At 33.4% G+C, this 24434-nt stretch overlaps 1 protein-coding gene across 1 annotated transcript in view; it reads left to right on the forward strand.

The window, feature by feature from the left end:
• LOC128229062 (adipokinetic hormone/corazonin-related peptide receptor variant I-like) overlaps positions 1 to 6606 on the forward strand; it is a 29296-nt gene extending 22690 nt beyond the window's left edge. The window contains exons 5-6 of the mRNA XM_052940710.1: positions 1249 to 1337; positions 5468 to 6606. Coding sequence (XP_052796670.1) covers positions 1249 to 1337; positions 5468 to 5838 — 460 coding nt within the window. The 3' untranslated portion in view covers positions 5839 to 6606. The remainder of the gene's footprint in view (positions 1 to 1248; positions 1338 to 5467) is intronic.
• The last annotated feature ends 17828 nt before the right edge of the window (positions 6607 to 24434 follow it).

Genomic DNA, 24434 nt, shown 5'->3' on the forward strand with positions numbered 1-24434 from the left:
GGACCGGGTCCTTTAGGACCGGGTCTTTCTGGTAGATGGACATTTTTTGCCTTTTTACACAGTCCTAAAATCGAGTAATCTACACAGCAAATTATATATCAAATTCAATATTAGACGAACGGATCCTCAGCTTCATTGTCTATCAATAAAACAGACAAGTACTCGAGCTTTAAACAGGCATTATAGAGAGTGTTGCCCATTAAACTTTCCCATACATACTGAATCTTAATAATTAAATTATCAATTAAAGCATTTATAACATTTAAAACTTTTTGTAAAAATAAGCGTTTAAGAGATTAAAAATGAAAACATATATTTCAAACGTTTGCTATGATATATATAAAATAATTTAAAATCATTTTGATATCGGTATGGCTCTTCTACATGAGTAAAATGTGATCGGCACTTAAACCGGTAACCGCGGTACCGTAAGATATAATCGCCTACTAAAATTTCCATGCTGCATTCATTGCAGGCTATTAATGCAGTTTTACCGAGCTTAGACGGCACGATGAGCATGAAATGTGTGTAGGTGTTTCTGGCGATATGTGTTTTATAATTTCGTGCTTAATGAAGTTACGTTAAAGGCGATGGGAGAATATAGCGGTCCAAAATGATATCCTAATATTGTTTTCAGTCCTGATTAAAATACATCAAATCGTTCATTGCTTCTCATACATTTCAACCAGCAAAATTATTAAATTAAAAAACAGTTTCAAATTTGATTAATGCAAAAGTCATTCCGTTCGGACGAAAAAATGTAAAAAAAGAACAGAATTTTATCCAGAACTTGGTTGCAAATGATTCAATCTGAGTGCTGTTGGAATCTACAGCTACGAGAGCTATGGGACGGGTATCCTAAACTATAAGAAAGCTGTCATTGAAAACAATAACTGTGCAATCAAACTTGCATTTCAATTTAACAAGATCCAATTTAAAAGCCTGGGGATCAAGGCATAACAAAATGAAAAAAAATACCCAACAATACGAGCCAACACACTCCAAGCAACAATCAAAATATCGTCTTTGGTAAACCACTGAAGTATCAACATATTTTGCAAAGCAGATACTCAAACTGTTGTTATATGGAACTTTCACTACTAAATTAGAGTTTTTTGTTTACTAGATATGTCTATAGAGTCAATGATGAATTTACATAAAGCTAAATATACTTCTTTCTGGAATGTAATAATTACTTGGCCCGTTTATCTTTTTTAAATTCAACTATAGTATCTATTTATATTCCAGTGAATCAGCTCGGGAGTTGGACTCGAAGATACAGAGCAGTCTTTTCATATTTGCAGTATCTAATTCCTGTGTTAACCCTATTGTTTATGGTAAGTTACTCGAACGTTTTGATTTTGTTACAGTACGAGTCTGAGAAGTTAAACACAATTTAGGCAACGGCGGTTTAAATGAGGCTTTTGAGCCTCATTTCGATGATGGACGCGAAAATGTAGAAAACACATTGTTTGGAACAAATGTTTCTCCTGGTTAGTATCGTTAATTAAATAGTTTCCATTATTGATAACGCCCTTTATGCTGTACATTTTTAAGGCTTCTTTTTCTTTTTTCTTTGTAATTATTTCAAGTTTGAAGGTAGCGGAAAAAAGAATGCCTACGACGTATCTGATGTTTACAAATGCGAAAAGCGAGAATATCAAGCGAAAACGAAAATAAAAGTTTCAATATTTGTAAAAATCAGATTCGACGAAGCTTTTCTTTCAATAAGGGCGTCACATGTTTTTGGCAATATATTAGGAATACTTCCTACCAGTTATGTCATGGCGCTACATTTCCCCGTCATTTGCGAAATCAGACCAAAAAACTTTATTTAAATGGCTGTAGACTATTTTTAACTAAAGTCCCTGTTTATCCAGAAGCCAAACGTAAGGAAGTTTGAAACAGAATCTTGACTTGCATGAACTACTCAAATTGAATTTCCAAGAACGAACAGCTTAAAAGACATTGATGAATGTTGAAGGACACTAACAACAAGCCCATTAAATATTTTTACAGCAATTAGTTGAATACATTTATTGACGGAAATACTTTTAAAGAGACTTAGCACAAATTAATACATAAAGCCTTTACAAAAAGATAAATATTAAAAGTTTAATGTACGTGGGTGTCATAAAGTACAAACTCTGTATTTGACGACAGCAAGGTAGCCTGCACTCTCCTCCAAGAACCTCAAAGCTTCATGGTCACAAATTAGTAAATCAATTGGAACAAATGCAAATGTCAATTATGTTCAAGAGTTGGTTAGTTTACAACTTTGCAACGACCCAAGTTTGCATTTTATCGCTTAAATCATGACCACCACCTTTTAGTACTCGAGAAGCTACGATCACTATGAAGCCACGTGCCGAGTGTTAGCCCAATGTCAGGTTTGCAAGGGGCCGCGACGGAACGTTCCAGTTTTTGCTCTGGGTTTTCTGTTATCGCATGTGTTTAACTGTTTCTGAACCAATAATTGTTTTCACTGGTGTCATTCGATCTCGGTGGTCTCTGTTAGTAATCCCTTTCTATATTTTTCTTTATACCATCCTTTGGAGCGTTTTCGCCTTTTCACCAAGTATGATTTAGACCATATTAGTTGCGTGATATGGAATACTCATTTAAATCAGTTAAACTATTTTTAGGCATTATCGCATTGGACACAACACTACGACATTTGAATGATTGATTCCGTAACAGGTGCATGTTTTTGTCGAGCCCGCATGCGGTGAGCGAAAAAAAGTTGTAGAAATGGCAGTTCCGTGTATGTGCCTTCGTGCGTTCGTCAATCCGAACTGAATTCGGCTGTATCTTCACAATGCATTATAGATTTTTCAAACAAAATGCCATGAAGGTTCACCATGATGAGGTGGCGTGCCGCGCACAAGAACCAGGTCTTTACCTAGAAAGTCAAGGTTAGAGCTCAAAGGTGGAAATGATTCTGGTCCTGGCTGTATCTTGACCATGCCTTAAATGATTTATATGATATAACAAAAACACACTTAACATGAGGGTTTTCCATGATGAGGTATCATTTCTTGCACAAGGCCCGAGTATGTCAAAGTTCAAGGTAAGCGGTCAAAGGTTAAAATAATCCTTGTATTGGCTGTATCTTGACTTTGCATCATACGATTTTCCAAAAAAAATCCATGAAGGTTCACCATGATCAGGTTGTGTATCATGCATTTAGAATTTGTCAAAAAAAACTTGTCATGAAGCTTCATCGTGATGAGGTGACGTGTCGCACACAAAATCAATGTATGTACGTCAAAGGTTATGGTCAAGGTTTGAGGTCAGAGGTTGAAATGATCCTTGTCCGGGTTGTAACGTGACCATGCAATATAGGGTTTCCAAAAAACATGCCATGAAGCTTCACTATGATCAGGTTACGTGTACCGCATAACACCAAGGTCTGTTAGTCAAAGGTCGAGGTCAAGGTTAGAAGTCAAAGGTTTAAATAAGCATTATCCGTGCATTACAGGATTTTCAAAACATTTTGCAATGAAAGTTCACCATGAAAATTACTGGACTTATTATATCGTTTCTCTTTTTCGTTAAAGGTTAAATCAGACATTTTATTTAGTCTAACTATCAGTTATCCAAAAACGTTCGTTTTTCTGTCCAATATGTAAACACTAGTTTCCCTTTGATTTTCGTTTGTTTGTCTATATTAACAGGTTCAGTTTATATGTATTGATAAGGTGGGATATTCGTTACAAATATGAACATATAGTTTATATATCTTGGTTGGTTTTTCCGTTAAAAATAAACACCATATTATTTTTGTTTTGCTTGCATTTTGTACAAGATATCCTGTTGAATACCAGGGTCAAATAACTAGACACTCTCTCTTTCGCAGACATACTAAATAAAGGCAAATTTCTAAATAACATTATCAACTTTTCTTTTCTTAACTTAAGTGCTTTATCAAGTAACGAAAACAAGTAAATGAATTTTACTGTTATTTTTAAAGATCCGTTAATAATACAAGAAAAGTGCATGATATTTTACTGTTAGTGCACATATCTTGATAAACATGAAGGAAATAAAAATAGTTCTTTATGCTATTTATGCTGTTGCATATCTTAGAGAGATAGGCATACTACCCAATAATCGGTAAAGTAACTAAAATGCTTGGTCTTGGATGGGGCATGATTTTTGTTGTTTCTGTTAGTAGCCTGGAATTAGATTACCTCCTCTAATAATCAATATTAAGACTTTAATTACTGCGCTCATCATTTCAAGAAAGCTGCAGTAAAACCTTCCTTTAAGTATTTTACTTCTCTGGAAACGGAGTGGGAGGACAAGCACCTAAATTGGGTTGTCGTAGAAGAAAGTTGTATCCCAGGTCTCCTTCTGGATAATTTGGATTTTTACCAAAACATGGTTTATGTAACATCTTACCTTCTTCACATCTGTCTTCAGACCCATCGAAGATACTTAATAATTGTGACATTTTGTGTCCAATTCGTAGACAGTGGATGTTGATAAATGTAAAAGGGCTGAGTGTTGCTGTTATATGTCTTTGTAAAGCAATTTATGAGAATGATTTTGTGTTTACTTGTCCCATCCGTATACACATATGACAATAGTCTGAACTAATCTGCTGGCTATCCGCTTTGACATGTTTAGCCCTGTCTAAGTTTTACATCTTCACTCATACCGTATTTGACATTGACACGACAACATCATCGATCTGGCGTTCGAGAATGTTATTTATAAATGTGATAATTTAAGGGGATTTGTTTTGATTTTAAACTATTGAGATCATCGGCAAAAAACAATTATTGCAAATTTTCAATTTGAATATTCGGATTTATTTTATATATGGATGAATAAGGCGGAAATGCCTTAATTTTAGTATTTCATCTTGTCAGGAAAGTTTCAAATACTAAAATGGATTAGATTGTGAAAAGAATAGACCCTGTCATCAAGGAATTTTACTTTTTTAGGTTTTCTTGTTTTTTTTAAATTGCACTTTTTTCATAAAATGCCCCGTAAAACTATTAGGATACTAAAATGTTTGAAACGGCTAGTTTTACGCTCTTAATGGGTTACTATGAACTGTAAAGTGCAATAACTTCATGTTTTACAAAAAGTTGAAAAAGTTTTGTCATTAGGTTGTGTCCAAGTCGTAAACAAAACTAAGCAGAAACATTAGTGCATTAGTTTACTTTTATACCTTTTTTATTCTGTGATAAGGTTGCTTTTAAATGAAGTCATTACAACGGTAGCGTGCTGTTCAATCTTTCTCCGGTCTGCCAGACGACTCCATGACAATCTAACTGTGTTATTTCCGTTTGTGATGTTAAACAGACAGTTGAATATATTGGTAGTTCATTCCTCCCATCAGTTTATGTAACATTACTTGCGCGAACAATGATACCTTTAGGTAGGCCCTTGCTGAATAAGATTTCCTTTATTGGTGGCGGAAAATTTGACAATAAATCATGTTGATTCTTTCCAGGGCTCTTCACAATTAACTTCAAGAGAGAGTTTCAACGATGTTGCTGTTGCCTGAAAACAAAGTGGCGGCAGTCCAAAATGTTCCAGCGCACAGGGACAAATCACATGGAGGGTCGTTCAATATACTCCCGGACGTCGAGAAGTTCTCTTTGTGCTTCAACGGCATCCACAGGGCCTGGTTTAAAAATAAGAATGGAGAAAATTCCGTCTGGTGACACAGTCATTCGATTCTCTGTTCGGGGGTGTAATGGTAAGGGTAAAGGTACCGATGGTGCTAAAATTGGATATGGGAAACGTGATTCAAGACATAACGTTAATAACTTTCTAGTTCTACATATGAAAGGACAAGAACACAACTCGAACAAAATTTGACATGTGTCCACTTACATGCTCATTCGGCGGCAAACAATATGTCACATTTGTGTGCGAGTTCTGTTTTTTTTATAAACCTTGTAAATGATATTTCGAATTGAACGACCGTTTCGTACTTTCGTAGTTCTTCGTCCATAACAATTTACATGTATATATTCCAATTAAGCCGTTCCACTATTATGCAGAAATAACAAAATATCGAGTCAAACAAAACATATTTTAAATGTGTATAGAATATGCCATTTTCAGGTCGTTATATGGCAAATACACTTGCATAAATTAACATCATGATACGTCCAGTTCTTCAGTAAAAATGAACAATTACCATAAGAGCGTATAGGAAAGTTACTGTCAAGTAAACATTTAAGTATGAATCAAATAAGTGTTGAAACTACGTAGACAGCCCAAATAGTGGAAAACTGACCATATGTTGGTCAATATATAAACAATGCTTGCGTTTGTCATCACTGTGACTGCTCCATAACTACAAGCGTTTTGATGTTAGAGATGCACGCTTGCTTCCAAATAAAATAAATCACAATTAATACAATTGTTTTAATATACCATAAGGATGAATACATGTCAGTCCCAACGGTTCTTATGAAGGATACCAAGTTTATTTTGAAAGAAAGGTGCAGTAAACACGGTATTTCTACCTTATGAGACGATAGTAGATCACAGTAAATCTTTCATTACACATCAATCATTTAATAAATTTGCGTTTTCAGCTATTAAATACACGGTTACATATTGATATCAGTGATTAATATTTTCCATAAATGCATTATTTAGTAAGTAGTTAAAGGTTTATAACTCAAAATATATGTTTGTAATACATATGTATGTGTTGATTTTGAATAAGAGTGTCACTCTGTACGCTTTGTTCATGATGTTTTGTCATTAATGTCCCGAATTGAACTGTTTTGACGTGAAAAAGTTTTAATTGTTTGCATAAGTATTACAGAATACGTCGAAAAGTTAATGTTAGTGCTTAACAATTGCCTTAAAACAAAATAAACTTTGCATATAAGATAACGACCAATACAGGCGGAAACATTTCAAAATATAACCGCTTTCATTTGAAACAGCCAAAATGAAGTTCAATCTAATCTATTATATAGACATTTTTCCATCAAAAATTCAGTTACTCACTTGGTGTTTACGCTCAAATGTATCAATTAAAAAATATATCGTGGTAAATAACGTAAATATTACTTGTCTATGGTAAGAAAAAGAAATGAAAATGAAATAGTTTTATGTTCTGATGTTATGGCATTGCTTTCATTTGATGAAGACTAAATAAAATTGAGACGCTGATGTGAGTTTGTGGGAGTTTGTCTTCCTGAGACAGTTTTAAATCAAATATGTTCTTAAATACATGGAAATAAGATCAATTATTTTTTTTTAGAAATATGTGACAGATTGCCGGAGGTTGCACACATTGAAGGTTAAGTCATAACGGCATTGTAACAAAAGAAAAAAAGATGCCACAAAATCGTCGTCTGTTGGGTTTCTTTACATACGCAAAAATAAATAAAATATTTCAACTTTAAAATGTTAGTGTATAAATGCGGCTATTTTTAATTGAGAAACCCTAAACGCTGTCGTAGGAATCTTTGTAGATCATCGCAAAACAGGTGCACGTTTTGTACTACAATATTAATGAAACCACAAATTTCTTGGAATACCTTCGTAAGAAATGCGTCAGCTACCAAATGCTGGTATAAAGTTTAGTAAAACGGCCTTTAAACATTAAATAAGTTATTCATAATGTTTATCAGTGTTTGATTCGTAGATGGTGCCCTTGTCACTGAGAATGGTAAGGTCTTTGGAAACAATAGCAAAGTTTTTTTGTGGTTTTGCAAAAGTATTCATAATGTTTTGGCTTAGCAGTTCTGAAAATATGTTGCGAATTGTGACAAATTAAGAAGATATTGGTATACATATTTCACCAAACAGCAAACATTGATTTGTGAAATTGTCAGTAGATATTGATATTTGTGTGAAATCGGATATATATTTCTTTATTGCGAATTGTGATAATCTTTAAAGGTAACGGTAAACGTAGTTCTCAAAATTGCATAAGTTAATGTGTGGAAGATAAATTAATATTGATATATGTGTTAAATCATCATTCCTAGTCAAAGTATTTATCAATGTTTCGAGGATCACAAAGTCCGCTAGAGAAAATGACAATAATTTCTGCTTAATATTAATATAAAAGCCTTATTGAATCAGAAAATGCAAAACAAAGGCAATCGTAACGGACATGCTGATAAGGCAATGGTTCCCCAATACCAAACACTAAAACTATATCCGGTCATGTACCTAGGATAAAGTCCATAATAGACTTGGACGATCTGGTGAAATAAGAAGTGTCTCGAGACACACGAATGACTAGTGACAAATTGAATTGAAGAAAAGCTGAACAAGAAATGCCCGCCATTGCAAATTAAAGGTAGTGCTCTTAAGACAGAACGAGAAAGACTGAAAGACATATATGTTAGATATGTCGTTCGTCATTAAAGATCTAGAAAACGTCTTTGTGTTGAAAAGGATGTATGATAATTTGAGTGAAATTATACGACTACATTAATGACAACATGCAACTAACTTGACGCAAATTGGAGTTTCTCCTACTTGTCACTTCGGAGGTTGTTTGACAGATTTGGTCCAAGTAATATATTTGGATAATACAACCATGTGTTGTTGGGGGATCACGTGATATGCGCGGTAATGGTATTGATTTACAAAGAATGAATTGCTTATTAAAATGGATTTTTCTTTGAAATGATCAGTTGATAAGTAGTTATCAGCAATGGGGGATAATACAAAGGATTCTCTAACAAACACATAATGAACTGCTAGGAAGGTATAAATCAGCGACTAGGAATACAAGAGGAGTAATGAGGGGACAAAAAGGAACCAGAAACAAGATGACCGGTTTTGAGAAGGAGTTGAAATTTATGTGGGTTGCATTAGAGGATCGTATCAAACGTTCCTAGAGAGTGTTACCAACGTGACAGGTGAGTTTGCTATAAAACAAGGTCACGGATTAGGAGCGGGACTACCTCCGGGACGACGAGGCTTATCTGAACCAATGGTAGATATGCCAGATCAAATCGAACGCCTCGTGAAGAAAGATATCGTTTGGTTTGTGATACTCAAGATATTGATGATGAATTCCACTGTATTCGTATATTTTTCATGTTGTGCTGATCTTTGAAAGAAATGTCTTCAATTATTGAGCAAGAATGAAATATGTAAAATTTTAATATATGGTAAAGAAGCTCTCGTAATTAAAAATACATGATATCCATTTGAGACATAAATGGTCAGTTAAACCTCCAATTGATATAACTTTGAATAACTCATGTAGGTTGTTTACTTGTTCTATACACTCTTTTGTATAATGTGTTGTGCAATATTGTATTTACCTGTAACATCATTGTACATAAATACCAAAGTAAAATAAAATAAGTGTGGTATTGCAAATAAAGCGGTCAACCCTCAATGATCGATTTTTCGAAGTCCTAATTCCTCTTGGTTATAAAATTCATTTTTGATGGAAAATAAGTATGTTTACTAAGAGTTTGTCTTTTTAATTTTTTTTATAAGGGCTTTGAAATGTGTCAGAATAAATACTAGACGAGTTTATCCATTTACCTTATAATTCCGCATTATAAGCAAACGTAAATGGAACCAATGTACGCCTCACAAGGCCTTATGAAATGCATGTTTTCTTTTATTTTGTGCTGCTCCGTTGATATTTATAACGGTACCAATAATAATTTCTGTATATTGGTCAATTGAATTGTTGAATGACCTGAACGTCCTAATAATTGTGTGCAAGTATTACGAAATAACATTTACAGTGGTGGCATTCAATATGCAAATTTAGTTAATCTTATGGTCATACAGTACTGGTTTCTTTCACTGTATATGTCCGATTTTTTATATCACGCAATCCGATTAGCGATATTGTTCTTACATCAAATTGTGACTTATATAAAATGCCACCTCTCCATGCAAACAAACAAAATAAAACATAAACATAGTTTAGGAGTTTAAATAATGATTGTGATAATAGCTGTAACATTCCAAATCAAGATCAAGCGTACCACGAAGCCAACGCCAAAGCTCGTCTGTTTTCTTCTTTTTTAAATAAAAACAGGAGCGTAATTCGGCATTTATTTAGCATTATTTATGTGCGTTGTTATATCTACGTTTGCTTAGTGTCACTTTTATTAGAAAAATATACCATGTCACTCGCAAACTGAAAAAGAAAACTATCCAGCTGATTTAGTCTAGGTTGAATACCTTTTCTGACAGAAAAATTTCACTTGCCTAAATTAAAAACGGTCAGCTGCGAACACACTAATCTAAACAACACTCTTGGAAAGTGTTTAAGTCATCCCAAACATTCGATGTGAATTACCAGACAAAGGAAACAAGGCCAAGGTCTGACTTCGGTAGTTTTTTTTCAAAATCCTGTTTGGTTAGATTTTATAAATTATATTTTTGCAGTAGTTTGGATATTGTAAATTATTAAGAATAACATTTGGTATGTTATTCAAAATGATCGTGTGTGTGTGTGTGTGTGTGCGTGTGTGTGTGCGTGTGTGTGTGCGTGTGTGTGGTGTGTACGTGTGTGTAGTGCGTGCGTACGTGCGGGCGTGTGTGGGTGATATGTTTGAATGTTATACAAAGTCAAGATAAATAGTATTGAATAAACACATGTATGTATAAGTCAACGTCTGAGTGCTACTAGGTATTCGAATCAACAAAGGATTTTCAGAATTATAAGTGTGTTTGTCTATTCAGAGACATTGAGTCCTTATAAAAAGAAGTAATATTTATGTAATGTAGAATGGGGTTAAAAGAGTTTAAAAAGGTTAAAACACGAAAGGCAAGTTTATGGTTTGCGGGTGAAGTGAGAGAGGCTCAAGTATGAATGCATATGAACGCCAAACATGTAATAGCTGCAACTCCAAAAAATAAGAACATTTGTGCGTACAGACATAAGACTAGGGATATATATCGCTGCGATTTAATCAATCACCTCCCTCGGCGTTCATAAATCTCTAGGGATTATAGGCTTCATCCATAATTATAGGCCTGAGGAGAACACAGGAGAGGAGAGGACTGGTCGACACGCGTTAAGGAAGTCGATTGGTATTTCATGAAGGGATACTTTGGCAGGCGTGAACAATCCCTCCAGAAGAGAACTGTCAATAGTAGTTTATGGCGCGATCGATGACGCGATGAGAACAAAGAGGCTGGAGATTTAGACATTAAGTCCTATCCATATATACACTGTTTATTGACGTAAACGTCCATTACATTCAAAGACGAAGGAAATATATCGATCTTATTTCCCCTTTTTTGGTACGACTTTTCGGTACTTAGATGTTTTCTTTTGAACAATGTGCAATCCGAGCTCAATCAAATCTCAAGAAGTCGTCACTACTACTGCTGCTGCTACTGTTACTGTTACTGCCACTACCAGTACTACTACTACCACTACTGCTTCAGCTTCGACTTCTTCAGCTCTTTTTCTGCTACTGCTGCGGCTTCTAATACTGATACTACCTAGCCTGGCCTTTAAGTGCGTTAATGTGGCTGGTTATTCCACGATTGGACCAGTAATTCAGCGTGAATTGAGAAGTGTCAAGACTTCTAAATCAGTAATCACAATACTGGCTTTCAGTGAAATTTTAAGTAATTACATTTTGTTTTTCGAGAATTCCTTTAACTGATTTCGAAATGGTAACTGTAACTATCTAAACTGATAAAAGTCACTACAACAGAAATTGAAAAATATCAATCATTCTCAGTGTGAAATTGGAATAGTTCAAGTACGTGCATGAAGTTGAATATGCTTTGCACAAAAAGAAAACCGTTCAGTTATGTGTTTGATATTGATTGTATAAATTAATTTTTAATGTTGCATATAGAAATGAGCGACAAATAACGACCAAACAGAAAAATTCTATAACAGTCTGTGACAACATTACTGTCAAGGAAGAGCATGACCAGCTTTTGTGAAATAAATACTGACTACAGATGACTTGACTTGATGGCTGATCATGTTTCATAGTTTTCGATCTTTATGAATGCTTTAATATATAGATAATAAAATTTAAATGCGAGTGCAATACAAAAGTAAGAAAGGCTCAAGTATGAATGCATATGACCGACAAACATGCAATAGCTGCAACTCAAAAAACAAACAAACATATGTTAAATTTCATACCAAAAATGAATACTTATTTTATTAAAACAACTCCGAAACCGATTGTTTCAATATTTGTTTGGAAACAAACACTAAACACATACATTTGAAAAGTAAATAAAATGATTATTTTTGTTTTAACTGAAACTGTGAAATTAAAAGGTTTTCATTTCGCTTCTTTATTATTTACAGAATAATTCTTAAATTGAACTATACGTTGGGCCTTTCAAAGGTACGCTATTAAAGGGGTATGTTTTTCGAATATGTGTTACAGAGGTACGTTATTCTGATATGCCTTATCGTGGTACGTCATTCGGATTAACTTACAGAGGTACGTTTTTCGGATATGCCTTACCGGGGTACGTCATTCGGATTAACTTACAGAGGTACGTTATTCGGATATGCCTTACCGGGGTACGTCATTCGGATTAACTTACAGAGGTACGTTATTCAGATATGCTTTACACGGGTACGTTATTCGGATATGCCTTACAGAGGTACGTTATTCGGATATGCCCCACAGAGGTACGTTATTCGGATATTCCTTACAGAGATACGTTATATTCTTTCTATAATGGTTAGAACCATGCTTTTTTTACTTGTTATTGCATGAAAATGTATGTGTTTGTGATGCATAGAGCTGAATGGACTCGCTTACTTGACGTATGTTGCTTACTTTGTATATTGTTTTGCAACGATAATTCTACCACTCATACTGTTGAAATTGAATGGATATATTCCAAAACAAAAGTGTTATCTAATTAAGGAAGCGGCGACTGAAAATGAAAATCCATGCATTAAATTATGTTAGAAATGCTTTGTATTAATTTAAAATATTATATTTACAAATTTTATCAAAGACATTGAATGGTGTTTGTATATTAAAAATGTCCACACTTCCAAACTAACGACATCTGTGCATCATAATCGAACAAAGCTACATTTTAAACGAACTACAATGCTGCGTGAATTTTAAACATTATTTTATCTGAATAAAAAACGTTGCTCTGAAATATAGGTTACCAGGATATTCAAATTCTACGCTTTGTTAAAAGTATTTTTTTTTTTAAATATTTGGCAATATAAAAAAAACTGCACATTTCCTTCGACCCCAATGGATGTAATGGTTAACTCACTCACGTATACAATCACTGCTGTATGCCAAAAGATGCTGAAATTTAAATAAACATATATTCAGTGGCGTTTAATATAACTGTTGTGCATGCTCAGTGCTATATGCATAACACTTTACATGGCTGAGACTCGCATCTGCAGCAGACTATTTATGGTACTGTTATAAAGAAACAAGGACTATTGACATTCTTAAAAATACCAAAATTATACAAAAATTGGCTAGTGAGCCATTAAATATGATTTGATATCATAGATTCCTCATTAAAAAAAGTCTGAACTTAGCTGAATTAAGCTGAATAAAAGCTGAATTCAGTCTTACAGCAAAGTTAGTGATTTAATCATTGCTGATCAACCAAATTTTGATTACTGAAAACACACATACATGCAAATCAGATAAAAAAATTCTTACAGCTTCAGCGAAAGTCTAAAGAAATACCGAAAATAAATGTAACCAGTTTCACTTATTTTTTTTTTAGTCTATTAAAACCACCTTAACTGATCCTTGTCTGAGATGTTTCTGACATATTCAAGACTGGTATGCTAATTCAGTTATAACACTAAAAATGTCAAAAACACATTAAAACAATTGTGGCTTGTAACGAGGAAGCCATTCACCAGGTCCTTTAATGTACACTACAATTTCTTTAGACAAGACATTCTAAAATAATTGATCAGAACATACTGTATATGGGCATCATACTTCTACATAATAACCTTTATCAAACTGTAATGTTTGAATGAAGAACATTCACTTCTTTTGTAGTTTTGTTCCAAATAAAATACAAGCAATGGATAGAACCTATTTAATTAACAAATCATACAACATGTAAGGAAAAATGTTATTTAAATGTTTGGAAAAAATCAGACTTTGAAGTATCAAACAAGACTGTTTGAAGTATAGTACTGAATAATTCAGACTTTTAAAATGACAGGTATGTTATGGGGTTTTTTAATGTTTATTTTCGGAGTTTTATTAGTACTTTAATGTATTGTCTTAATTATCCTCTTTTTTGAAAAGGGTGTTTTTACGCCGTATCCCGTGGAACGCTCCTCAGGCAAATTCTATATACATGTATGTAATGGCAGATGACGTAGCTGTCAATTTTCTATTTCTGGTTTTAGAGAGAAGTCCTCTGATATTCTTTTTTTATAGTTTATAATTTGCTCGTTTTTGGTGCGAACAATTTATAAACAGTAATCAATGAATTTTTATTAGTGCATCTATGTTCCAAAAACACAAACGAAACCACTTTTATTTTAAGCGGTACATGAATACAAAGCCAAATTACTACGCCGCTATTTATTGAATGAAAATTTGAAAGGTCAAATGTGTTAGATACATGGATATTCAGTCATCTTACTGTCTATGACAAGTCTGTATTGCTTGAAGACTGGTCGATTTCCAGGTAATGATGAGGACCACGCTAGTTTGTTGACAAATATTGAGGCGTGATTGGGGTAAAAACAATATCAGTTAATCTAAAAATTGTTGTGTGAATTTGTTCGTATTACGTATAACAACGACACACAGTTCAAAATACATTTGAACGATGATATAATATTCTATTTATGTTCGAACAGTTGTTTTCGTATGTAAATTGTTTGGTATAAAAGCAAATGTCCGAACATTCAGGTTCAAGATCACGAAAACGTTTGAAAAAAGGGATAACCATTTTTCTAATAAATGGTAAGTTGTTTGTATTTTCACTCCTTATTTTGCAGTGAAAATATCATTTTGTTGTTATTTCACTGATAAAACTCCATATTTCATCGAAAAGTATGAAAGAAATTATTAAATTACGTGCATGACAATAAACATGTGTAAACTGAAAACATACATAGTTTCCAATGATATTACTTTGCAAGGCATTTAAAGTGACTGAAATATTTTCTGTACATGCATCATTAAAGTTCTGTTCGAATAATAAAACAATTTTCATAACCAAGTAACTTTTGTTTAATTGTATTGGCAGCCAGTAACAGATGAACATTTATGTAAAAAGGTTAAGGTAATGTTTTTGGCCGGAAAAATGGTTTATACAGGGGGGGGGGGGGGGGGGGGCTAACCACTGACCTTTTATAACTCTCTGCCATCATGACTCGCTTAAGATGTTTTGCCTTCGAGCCTTTTTTCCTCTCCTTTGCCATTACTGGCTAACACTGTATCACAAAAACAGCTTTCACAAGCTGAAACAGAAAACCCATGCTGCCAACATATAAAAGCGTACAAAATGCCGTAAATAATTTGATGGTTATTACGGTCAGTTTAATTACTAATCATACTAAAATAACTTCAGTTTTTTGCGACATATCGGAATTACATGACCACAGTGCCGCTTTCCCAGAGTACTATTTATATTGTCTAATGAGAGGTGCAGTAACGCAAAGAACACGCATTGTTCAGGCAGCAGACTTTTTTTGAAAAATGTCGACAACAAAGGTGCTGGTACTGAAGTACTGGTTGGAGGTTTAGTGTAACGGCTATATAGGAGTACCTTTTACTCATTTCGTTTTTTGCATAAAGAGGCGAAAGACACTTAACTGGCGGTTATAATTGTTGAACATCCGCCTTGTATGGCGAATAAATGAACCAAATTAAATGTGTATAAAGTGTTTTTCGTCTATAAACGGCGACTTCAAACAAAGTAATTGATATAAATAAATAGTGATATAAATAAATAGTCATTTTAACTATCCTTGGTCCCTAAATAATTGTTTAGATCATATTTAAATATTTCAAAGTAATATGCAAATATGTTTCTTTATGCAATATTGTTTCGCGAAGTTTGAGTAGAAACACAGTTTAATGATTGTTTTTGTCTAGCCTACAGCTAATACATCATTGTAATACTTTTCAACAGCTATTATCATATTAGTTCCTTAAAGTGATTTTCAAATGATGCATCATCTTTTGAATATTGCCTGACAATTCTATGCGCAATGATCTGAATGTATTCTTAGTAGTTTGACTGAACAATGTCTAAATATTTATCTAGATATAGTCTGAGAAGTGTGTCTGTAGGGGCAGCTTTTTGAACAAAGTTTGAATACATCTGTGAATACTGTCTGAGAAACCCTCTGAATAGTCTGAACTGTCTGATTAGTGTCTTGATTGTTCCATTTTACGACAATTTTCAGCAGCTCAGCCATTATTCACAAATAAAAAACTGAATAAAATGTAATAATTTAAAAACTCATAACAAGGCTGATCTTTCAGAATTAGTATTTAAGCTGCACTCTCACAAATGGAACGTTTTGACAACTTTTTTTTATTTTTTGCCTTGAAACGAAACATTTTTTGCGAAAATCCATGAAAACAAGTTTTTTGAGACTGCTTACAAAAGATAATTCGCAGATTTTTATATTTAAGTTAAATTTTTTATGTTTTATGCATTTTTCTGAAACCGTTAGTAACAGTTTAGAGCCATAAAACATTACTTTTCGAACGGAAATATGAAAATCTACGATCTGATTTTTTGTCAGCAATCTTATATCATTGGTTTGCAGATATTAACGCAAAAATTGCTCTTTCCAAGACAAAAAAATATAAAAGTTGTAAAAATGGTATATCTGTGAGAGTGAAGCTTTAAAGGCATGAACCAGCTTTTACAGCTTCAAGCATTCAGATGAAATTTATACCATACTCTTTCATTAGGGAGTCTGCGCCTCGGTCAATATGACTTCCTGCCAGTAAATATCAGATCTTATTAATCAACTACTACGTATCTGACGCGATACGAGGACAATCGTAATACCTATAGTAGACAAATGACAACAGAATATGCCCAAACTCGCCCAATATCGACAAAAGTCGGCCAAAATGAGTTGCCGACGATTTGATTGGCTACAAAACTTGCCAAATACAGAACCAGAGAAATGGACCATTTTCATTGGCTGTCGAAACTCGCCCTTATATGAGAAATATGCTGGAAATTATATCAAAAGGCAGCCATTTTTTTCCGTGTTACGGACTGTTTTGAAAAATTGTGTGGCTCTCTTGAAACATATTTGAAACATCTTACCTATTAAAACTATTAAAAACCACAAACTAGAAACATGGGACAACAGCACAAAACACCACAAACAACACAGTTCATATATACTATATAAAACACTAGGTTTGTTATTAAGAATTGTTAAGTACCGCCTTGGAACGGTCAGTATATATAAATTTAGTGGGGGTTTAAATCAGTTTACGTGCACAAACCTCACTCTTATCCAAACAATTCTTACATAAAGAAATAAACGTATGAGGTAAAACATACATAAGTTTGCATTAACTTGAGGAAACTTAATAAAACAAATAAATATTAAACTAATAGGTAAACCCAATGTACTTCAATGTTTAGAGATTCCAACTCTATCTGCAGACGGAGGAAAACAATTCATATTACCTAATGCAAAACTTTTTCAAAGATACGATGCAGTTATTGTTTGAAATTATGAGCATCACACACAGTTTGCAATAGAAAATAAATATTTCAAATACTTCAACCACTTTGTACGGTTTGATATAACAGTTGTATTTAACCTGTTGGTGGAATTAACGATAACAATCGAAAATGGTTGAAGAAAGGTGAACAAATTGAACATTAGGCAAATGATTTACGAAATGAAGACAAAATGACATGCTTCCGAAGACTAAATAAGTATGCGCAATGTCACTAAAAGGATGCATGTCAAAATCAGCAGTCCAGTTTAGAAAAGCAGACACCGTGAATGAATAAGGGATAAACAAGCTTCAATGTAAACTTAAGGTATGTTTTTCTTGCCAAAACGTCGTACCATACGTAATTGTTTATTAATAGAATACTTATCAATAAGTTGATTTCATAATGGCCGAGTTATTTGTCCTTGGTCAGCAGTATTTGCATTCGCCCTTCGGGCTCAGGCAAATAGAGCTTACCTCGGACAAATAACTGGGCATAATATGAAATCACCCAATTAATAACATAATGATATGCACTGGCTCACTAGTCAACAAGGGTTTTATTATATTTATTTTAGTATGCCAAATACGAAGAGCAAACTAAGAACCAAACCGGAAATACTTTTAATTTATCAGTAGAATGATATTCTATATTTTGATCAGGATTATGAGAAAACCCCAGTCAATATGATGTATATTTTGCTTCATCGATGGCTGTTTGAATCAATGAGAGACTGTCTATTTACAGGTAATATAAAACTGCCGTTTGATGGTTGCATGTAGTTATTTATTTGTTTTCACCAATGTTTATGATAAATTGTAAACTAGTTATCCGACACATATTCAAGGTTACGATACAGATTGTAATCAACCAGCTATAGTCAGCATTTGTAAGTTATGTTTTACCTTTATAGTCTGATTTATATGGCAAGTCAACTCCGTAATGTTATCTATAAATTATTTATCAATGAATCGTCTGAAAAGTCCAGTGGTCTTGAATCGGAGGAAACGGTTGTAGTTTACGTTCAACAATTACTAATTATGAATAGTAACTACTAGACCAATTACTAAATTCATAGAATTGTCGGTGAGATAATTTTGTAACACTCTTAATAGCTGGTGTGTATGAGGTATAGATCCTATGTTGTTTCAAACCACACTCGATCTTCGCTCTTGTATGAAACCACCGAGAGTATATATCTCATCTAAATTGTGTATTTCTTTTTTAAATTTGAACTGTCCATGATTGGTCTCTTACATCCAAGATAATTGAACAAAAACTTTTGTCCATACATACTAAGATGCAATTGCTACGACTCTATTACATTAACTCATGGTGTGTGCTTTTCTTACGTTTCTAATGAAACCTATGTGTTAAGCAACAGCAAAGAGTCCGCAAACTTCTGTCACCAAATATAACCTTTTGGGGAGGCACATATAGAGCTTACATGCATTATTTATAATGTTGTTCCAGTTATATAGTTTGTGGCCTTTCATCTCCCAACATTTCATTTCCCTGTAGCAATATAGAGAACATTTCGGACCGGAGCTAATGTTTATAATTGACGAAGATTCTCTATTTGATTGTTGTGCGCTTTGCAACAATTTCAAATGAAATTGGTCAACTAATTTAGCATTTGCGAATATATCAGATCATTTGTTTTTATAAAGTGTTCTTATGTTTTGGTAAATTGTGTAAAGGCTCTAGCTGATCGGCATCGAAGCATAGCAAGTTCGAGAACTTATCAACTGCGACATAGTTGTGGTAGTTGAGTTTAAGGGAGTCAGGCGCTGAGATTACAGTCATGACACTTATTTTATATTTTGTCCGATTTCATAGAGCTAGGGCTGAGGCAAGTGCCAATATGGTATGCTTCTGTAGAAACATTTCCAGTATTGATCAAACACTTGATGTGTTTGATTTATGGTTCAGAAAATAGAGCCCGTATCATTACACAATCCAAATGGTAAGAAAAAGAAATGTACATCCAATAACAAGAACTGCTTACTCCATTTATATGGCGTGAAAACAACGCTGCACCTACCATTACGTACCATAACCAGTCTTAGTCAAAGAGAACGATTGCTTGATACTTTCGTTCTTTGAATGTGTTTAAGCTTCCAAGGGATTCGTTTATATTATTGTCCATGCATTTTTAAGTTGGAACTACAGCTACACGATTAGCATGAAATAGTGTGAGATAAATATTAATGTAAAAAATATCGTTGAAGCGACAGAAGGCCGTTGATATATAAGTGGATTGCAGAGCTATCATTAAGAAAAGATTAACTGCCATAACTCGCCTTAAGAAGTCATGAATTACAGACAAACACCATTAAGGCGCGAACATTGAACTGTGTAACAAGCAAATTCCGTAGGAGTTTATAAGAAGCAAGATTTATGTTAGGTACCATAGAAACCATATATTAAGAAAACTGACAAATAGAAGATATTGTAACACTTTATTATACGTCAAGGTATTTACTGAGAAGAAAACTGACATTTATGTCATTCGTATTCCAGCAGTAAATTGTCAACACCATATAGAGGATATGCTTTTCATTTCGGTGTAAGACATTTATATCACCTAGTGACAACTTGCAATATTACAGAATAAATTTAAATAAAACACATATGATTTTATGTGATAAAGAATGAAATTGTATTTGATCGAACAGCAAAATGTAACAAATTTTATGTTTTATTTATGCTAAAATTAAGGAAAATATGAAATAATTGGTGTTGATTGGAATATCTGTCGCGGTTTGAAATTACTATACCGCGGAATCTTCTGTTCTCATATTTTATTACACTCGTCCCCCATTTATAACCACACCATTAAACAGCCAATCAGTCAATACAATCCAACGTAACAGAACGTAATTCCTAATGGAGCTCAAAGTAACGCAATTGTACGTATAGTTATAATTAGATAATTCAGTCTTGGTCCATATCATGGTGATCATTTTAATCAGTAAATAAGTTATTTGAAGTAAACGAAAATAATGATCACTTATTTCTGCAATGTTTGAGAGCTACAAAAGGAAATAACTGGTTTAATTCAAATAGTTTAAAAAATATCACCAGTAAATGGTCGGTTTTGAACACGTGTGTTGTGACATTCAAAATTCACATTGAGATTTCAAAATATTAAGTACATCACTGAGAAGGTCTGCAATTTTTTTGTAGAATATGCATTATATTTTCATAATTCATTGCTAAATGACATCGGATGGTACCACTTTGTTATGAACGCAACTTTAGTACAATACACACATTAGGGATGCTCCGGTCTTAAAATAGAACATGTAGTGTGCAGCGGGGAATTCCGATCGATCAATTTGTTATTTACATCACTCACCGGAAGTAGATCCGAAGCTCGCTTGTGTTTTCGTGTCTACTTCGTTTAGTGTCACGTGCAAACGAAACGGGTAAGTTTTGTGTTATGATAAAACTCTAATTAAGCAAAATAAACGGCAATTCAACAGGTGCACTTATGGGTAGTATATGTATTAATTATGAGATGCATAGATAAAGCGACGTGTCCATTTTTAGAATTAATCATTGCTGATCTATAGATGAAGCAAAGATTAATTCGAGAATTTAAGTAAAAACAGGCTGTTTTTTTTTCATCATGAATCATTCTGTCCAATTAAATTGTTCTCATAAGCATGCTGTTATTTTTTTTTAAATTATTGACATGGCGTATAACTACTCGTAATTACACGTTTTCTTTCTATTTTACAGATTACAAGGTTGATGATGATGATGATATATTTTGGATTCAATACTATACAAAGGCTTAAGATACATGGACTCATCAACCCAGAGTTTTTACTTTCATACTGAAAACCCAAGATCTGGCGATGAAAGGCACAAGAATTTGCTACCAGTTTGATTTTAATATCCTGAGGCGATTTTTATAAAACATCTTAATTTATTTCTTAACTTAAGTCAATTTCCTAATATTTTCGTAGTCTTGTTAAAAGAAAAGTGTAACTGTTTTTATAACATTAAAGTAATTATTTTAAATCAAAACAGTGAAATTAAAGTTAAAATTATTTATCTGTATAAGAAATGTAAAACAAATGAACTGTAAATTTGTAAAACAAATTTCAATGAACTGTACACATTTGTCAAATGTAAAATGTTAAAGTACATATGTATATATAAAATTGACCTAACTGTTGTATTATATTTCTGAAATGTAAGTTACATATTTAAAATAATATGAGTGAATAGATTCATAAAGTGTGTATTATGATGTTCATTCAGTTGACTGTCCAGATGTTTATCCATATACAGTAAGTGTATTTCTAAAATTGTTGTTCATTTTTAAAAACACTAATGACTTACATATATTTAGTTAGACATAAGTCTTAAGGTGTACTTTAGGGTATTTAGGTCGAATTGAAATAGTGAAAGCAGTTGTATGTCAGGAATTAACAAGACAAGTGGGACAATTTGCATTTTATTTTATGAAAATAATAACCAATTAGATCTAAATAAATTCAATACTATATTTATTCTAGCTTATAAACATTTCACAACAAAGAATCACATGACCAATTGAGGTCGGGGTTAGCCTGCTCAGTCGGTACATTAATCGATCACGGTGCTAGTGGTCTCGGGTTCAGGCCCGCTATAGGGCAGGTTCCAACCAAGCAAGGGTCAAAAGTGTTTTCCGAAATTGACTTTCCATTTTGGTTTATGAGTTACATTCGCAAAAAATCATGAAAGTTACACTTTTTCAAGTTAAAGAGCCTGAGGATTTTCAAAACGTTTATGTCTTTATGGAAACTATTTTAATACTAGAGTAATAAATCACACATGTATGCTTCAGGTGATATCTGTGAAAAAAACAAACTTTTTGCGTTCATGTATTACGGTCTCAACAGTGTCCATATTTCGTATCTTGAGATGTAGTAGAAGGAATTAATTTGAAGCAGATTAAATACAGTCTACTTGATGACATCAATCAAGCTTTTTTTGTTTTATATCGGCCATTATTCGCTATAAATGGAGCTTTAATGGGCACGATGTTATGAAAACAACAAAAGGTCAGAGGCATCTTTGACACATACATTTTCGGTAAACCCTCCATGCAGTTATGTTTCCCCGGTCATGTCATAACTATATGATGGTTATGCTTTGAAAAACAGCTGAAAACAATGAAAAATATCGTTGTTGAAAATAAGTCCGTTATGTCACACTCCTGGGACCAAGATTGAATTATCTCTCGTTACCTAGGAACGGTTATCTGAAATAATCCAAACACAATAATCAAGACGCATACATCATATACATCATATACACAATCACAATAAAAATAATGCATTAAACATACAAATAGATATTTAAGATCTCTTTTCATGACATTCACAAATAAATGCTCTGACTTGTCTAGCCATAAAAAATGCATGCCTCAACTACCTTCCATTATATAATGTATTCTAACTTTATTTATAAAAAGCAGAAATGTTACAAAAATTCTTTCTCTGACCATTGGTACGTTTTCCGATTTTTATTCATTCATGACTTTTCACTCGCACTTTACTTTGTTGCAAGACAAAAAGCCTCAAATATAATGTGTAATCTTTAGACGGGCAAGAATGTGTGATGTGGAATCAACAGAATGAATATAGTTCTAGTGTTCGACAATGGAACTTGGATGGACATGAAACGTGATTAACTTCTTAACGCTTTTTATGGAAATATTATTATGAAACAGACAGAGGCTGAGGCAATTACGAAACGAATTTACGGGTCGAAGTGAACTATTGAATAATTTACATCAGCTTAGTTAATTTTCAAATAAGGGATAAATTACTTCCAATACAAACCGGGTCTTCTATGGTGAAATAATGTAATTTGGTTTATGGCGAACTTCTCGTCTACAATTAATACCATAATTGTATAGTTAAAATGCTAATGTCAAGCTCCTGCTGATTTTATTGAGATACATATGGAGGGTATGAAGTTCGACGAGTGCTCCAATAAGACTGTTATATAATATTTTTGTAGGATAGTTCACAGACAGAATGTAGCCTTGGATAGAATTTCTCTGGTTCTTAAATGTGCACCAGTGTAAAGTACTGTCAAGTTGGAGCCCCATTTTTGGGATCCTTCTGGAAGATGAAAATGTGGTTGTCTAATAAGCAAACTTTTATAAACTTCGTGTTCTTGTCAGAATAATTTTGAATGGCTGAGATGCCCCCGTAATGATGTTCCACGGGAACGTCCACTGTGTGCAACATGCATGGTATTTTCCGATTGCATACCAAATCCAACCCATAAGATGGGAATACATTTCCAGATATTGCGAGAGCATTAAACGAGCAAATGAGTATGAATGACACTACAGACGCCCGTTTGAACAACAATAAATGTCACGAAACTTCTCATTAGACATGTTAAATCAACATTTCGCGCGATTCTTTAAGTTAAAGTTTAATTTTGTGTTTGTTTCAAATGTTGTCGTAAACAGACGCCGTCTAGACAGTATTTTAGTTTAGGTGAGTCCGTACCCTAATACTTTAACATGACTTATCAAATTAAAACGAATTGCTTTCGCAACATTTTATGACAGTTTGGTACAAATATATTTTTTCTCGTGCATACTTGCTTCACTATCTTTAAAATGGCAGATATCTCATTGTTGATTTAAATGTATAGCCTTATTTCATGTATAAAGCTGATACTTAAAATATCAAGTTATGGTATAAGTATTTTACCAAACACAAAAATCAAAACGTATCAAACGTATCTTTGTGACAAAATTTAGCCCACAATTATTA

The sequence above is a fragment of the Mya arenaria genome, chromosome 3 (genome assembly GCF_026914265.1).
Source record: "Mya arenaria isolate MELC-2E11 chromosome 3, ASM2691426v1".
Lineage (NCBI taxonomy): Eukaryota > Metazoa > Mollusca > Bivalvia > Myida > Myidae > Mya > Mya arenaria.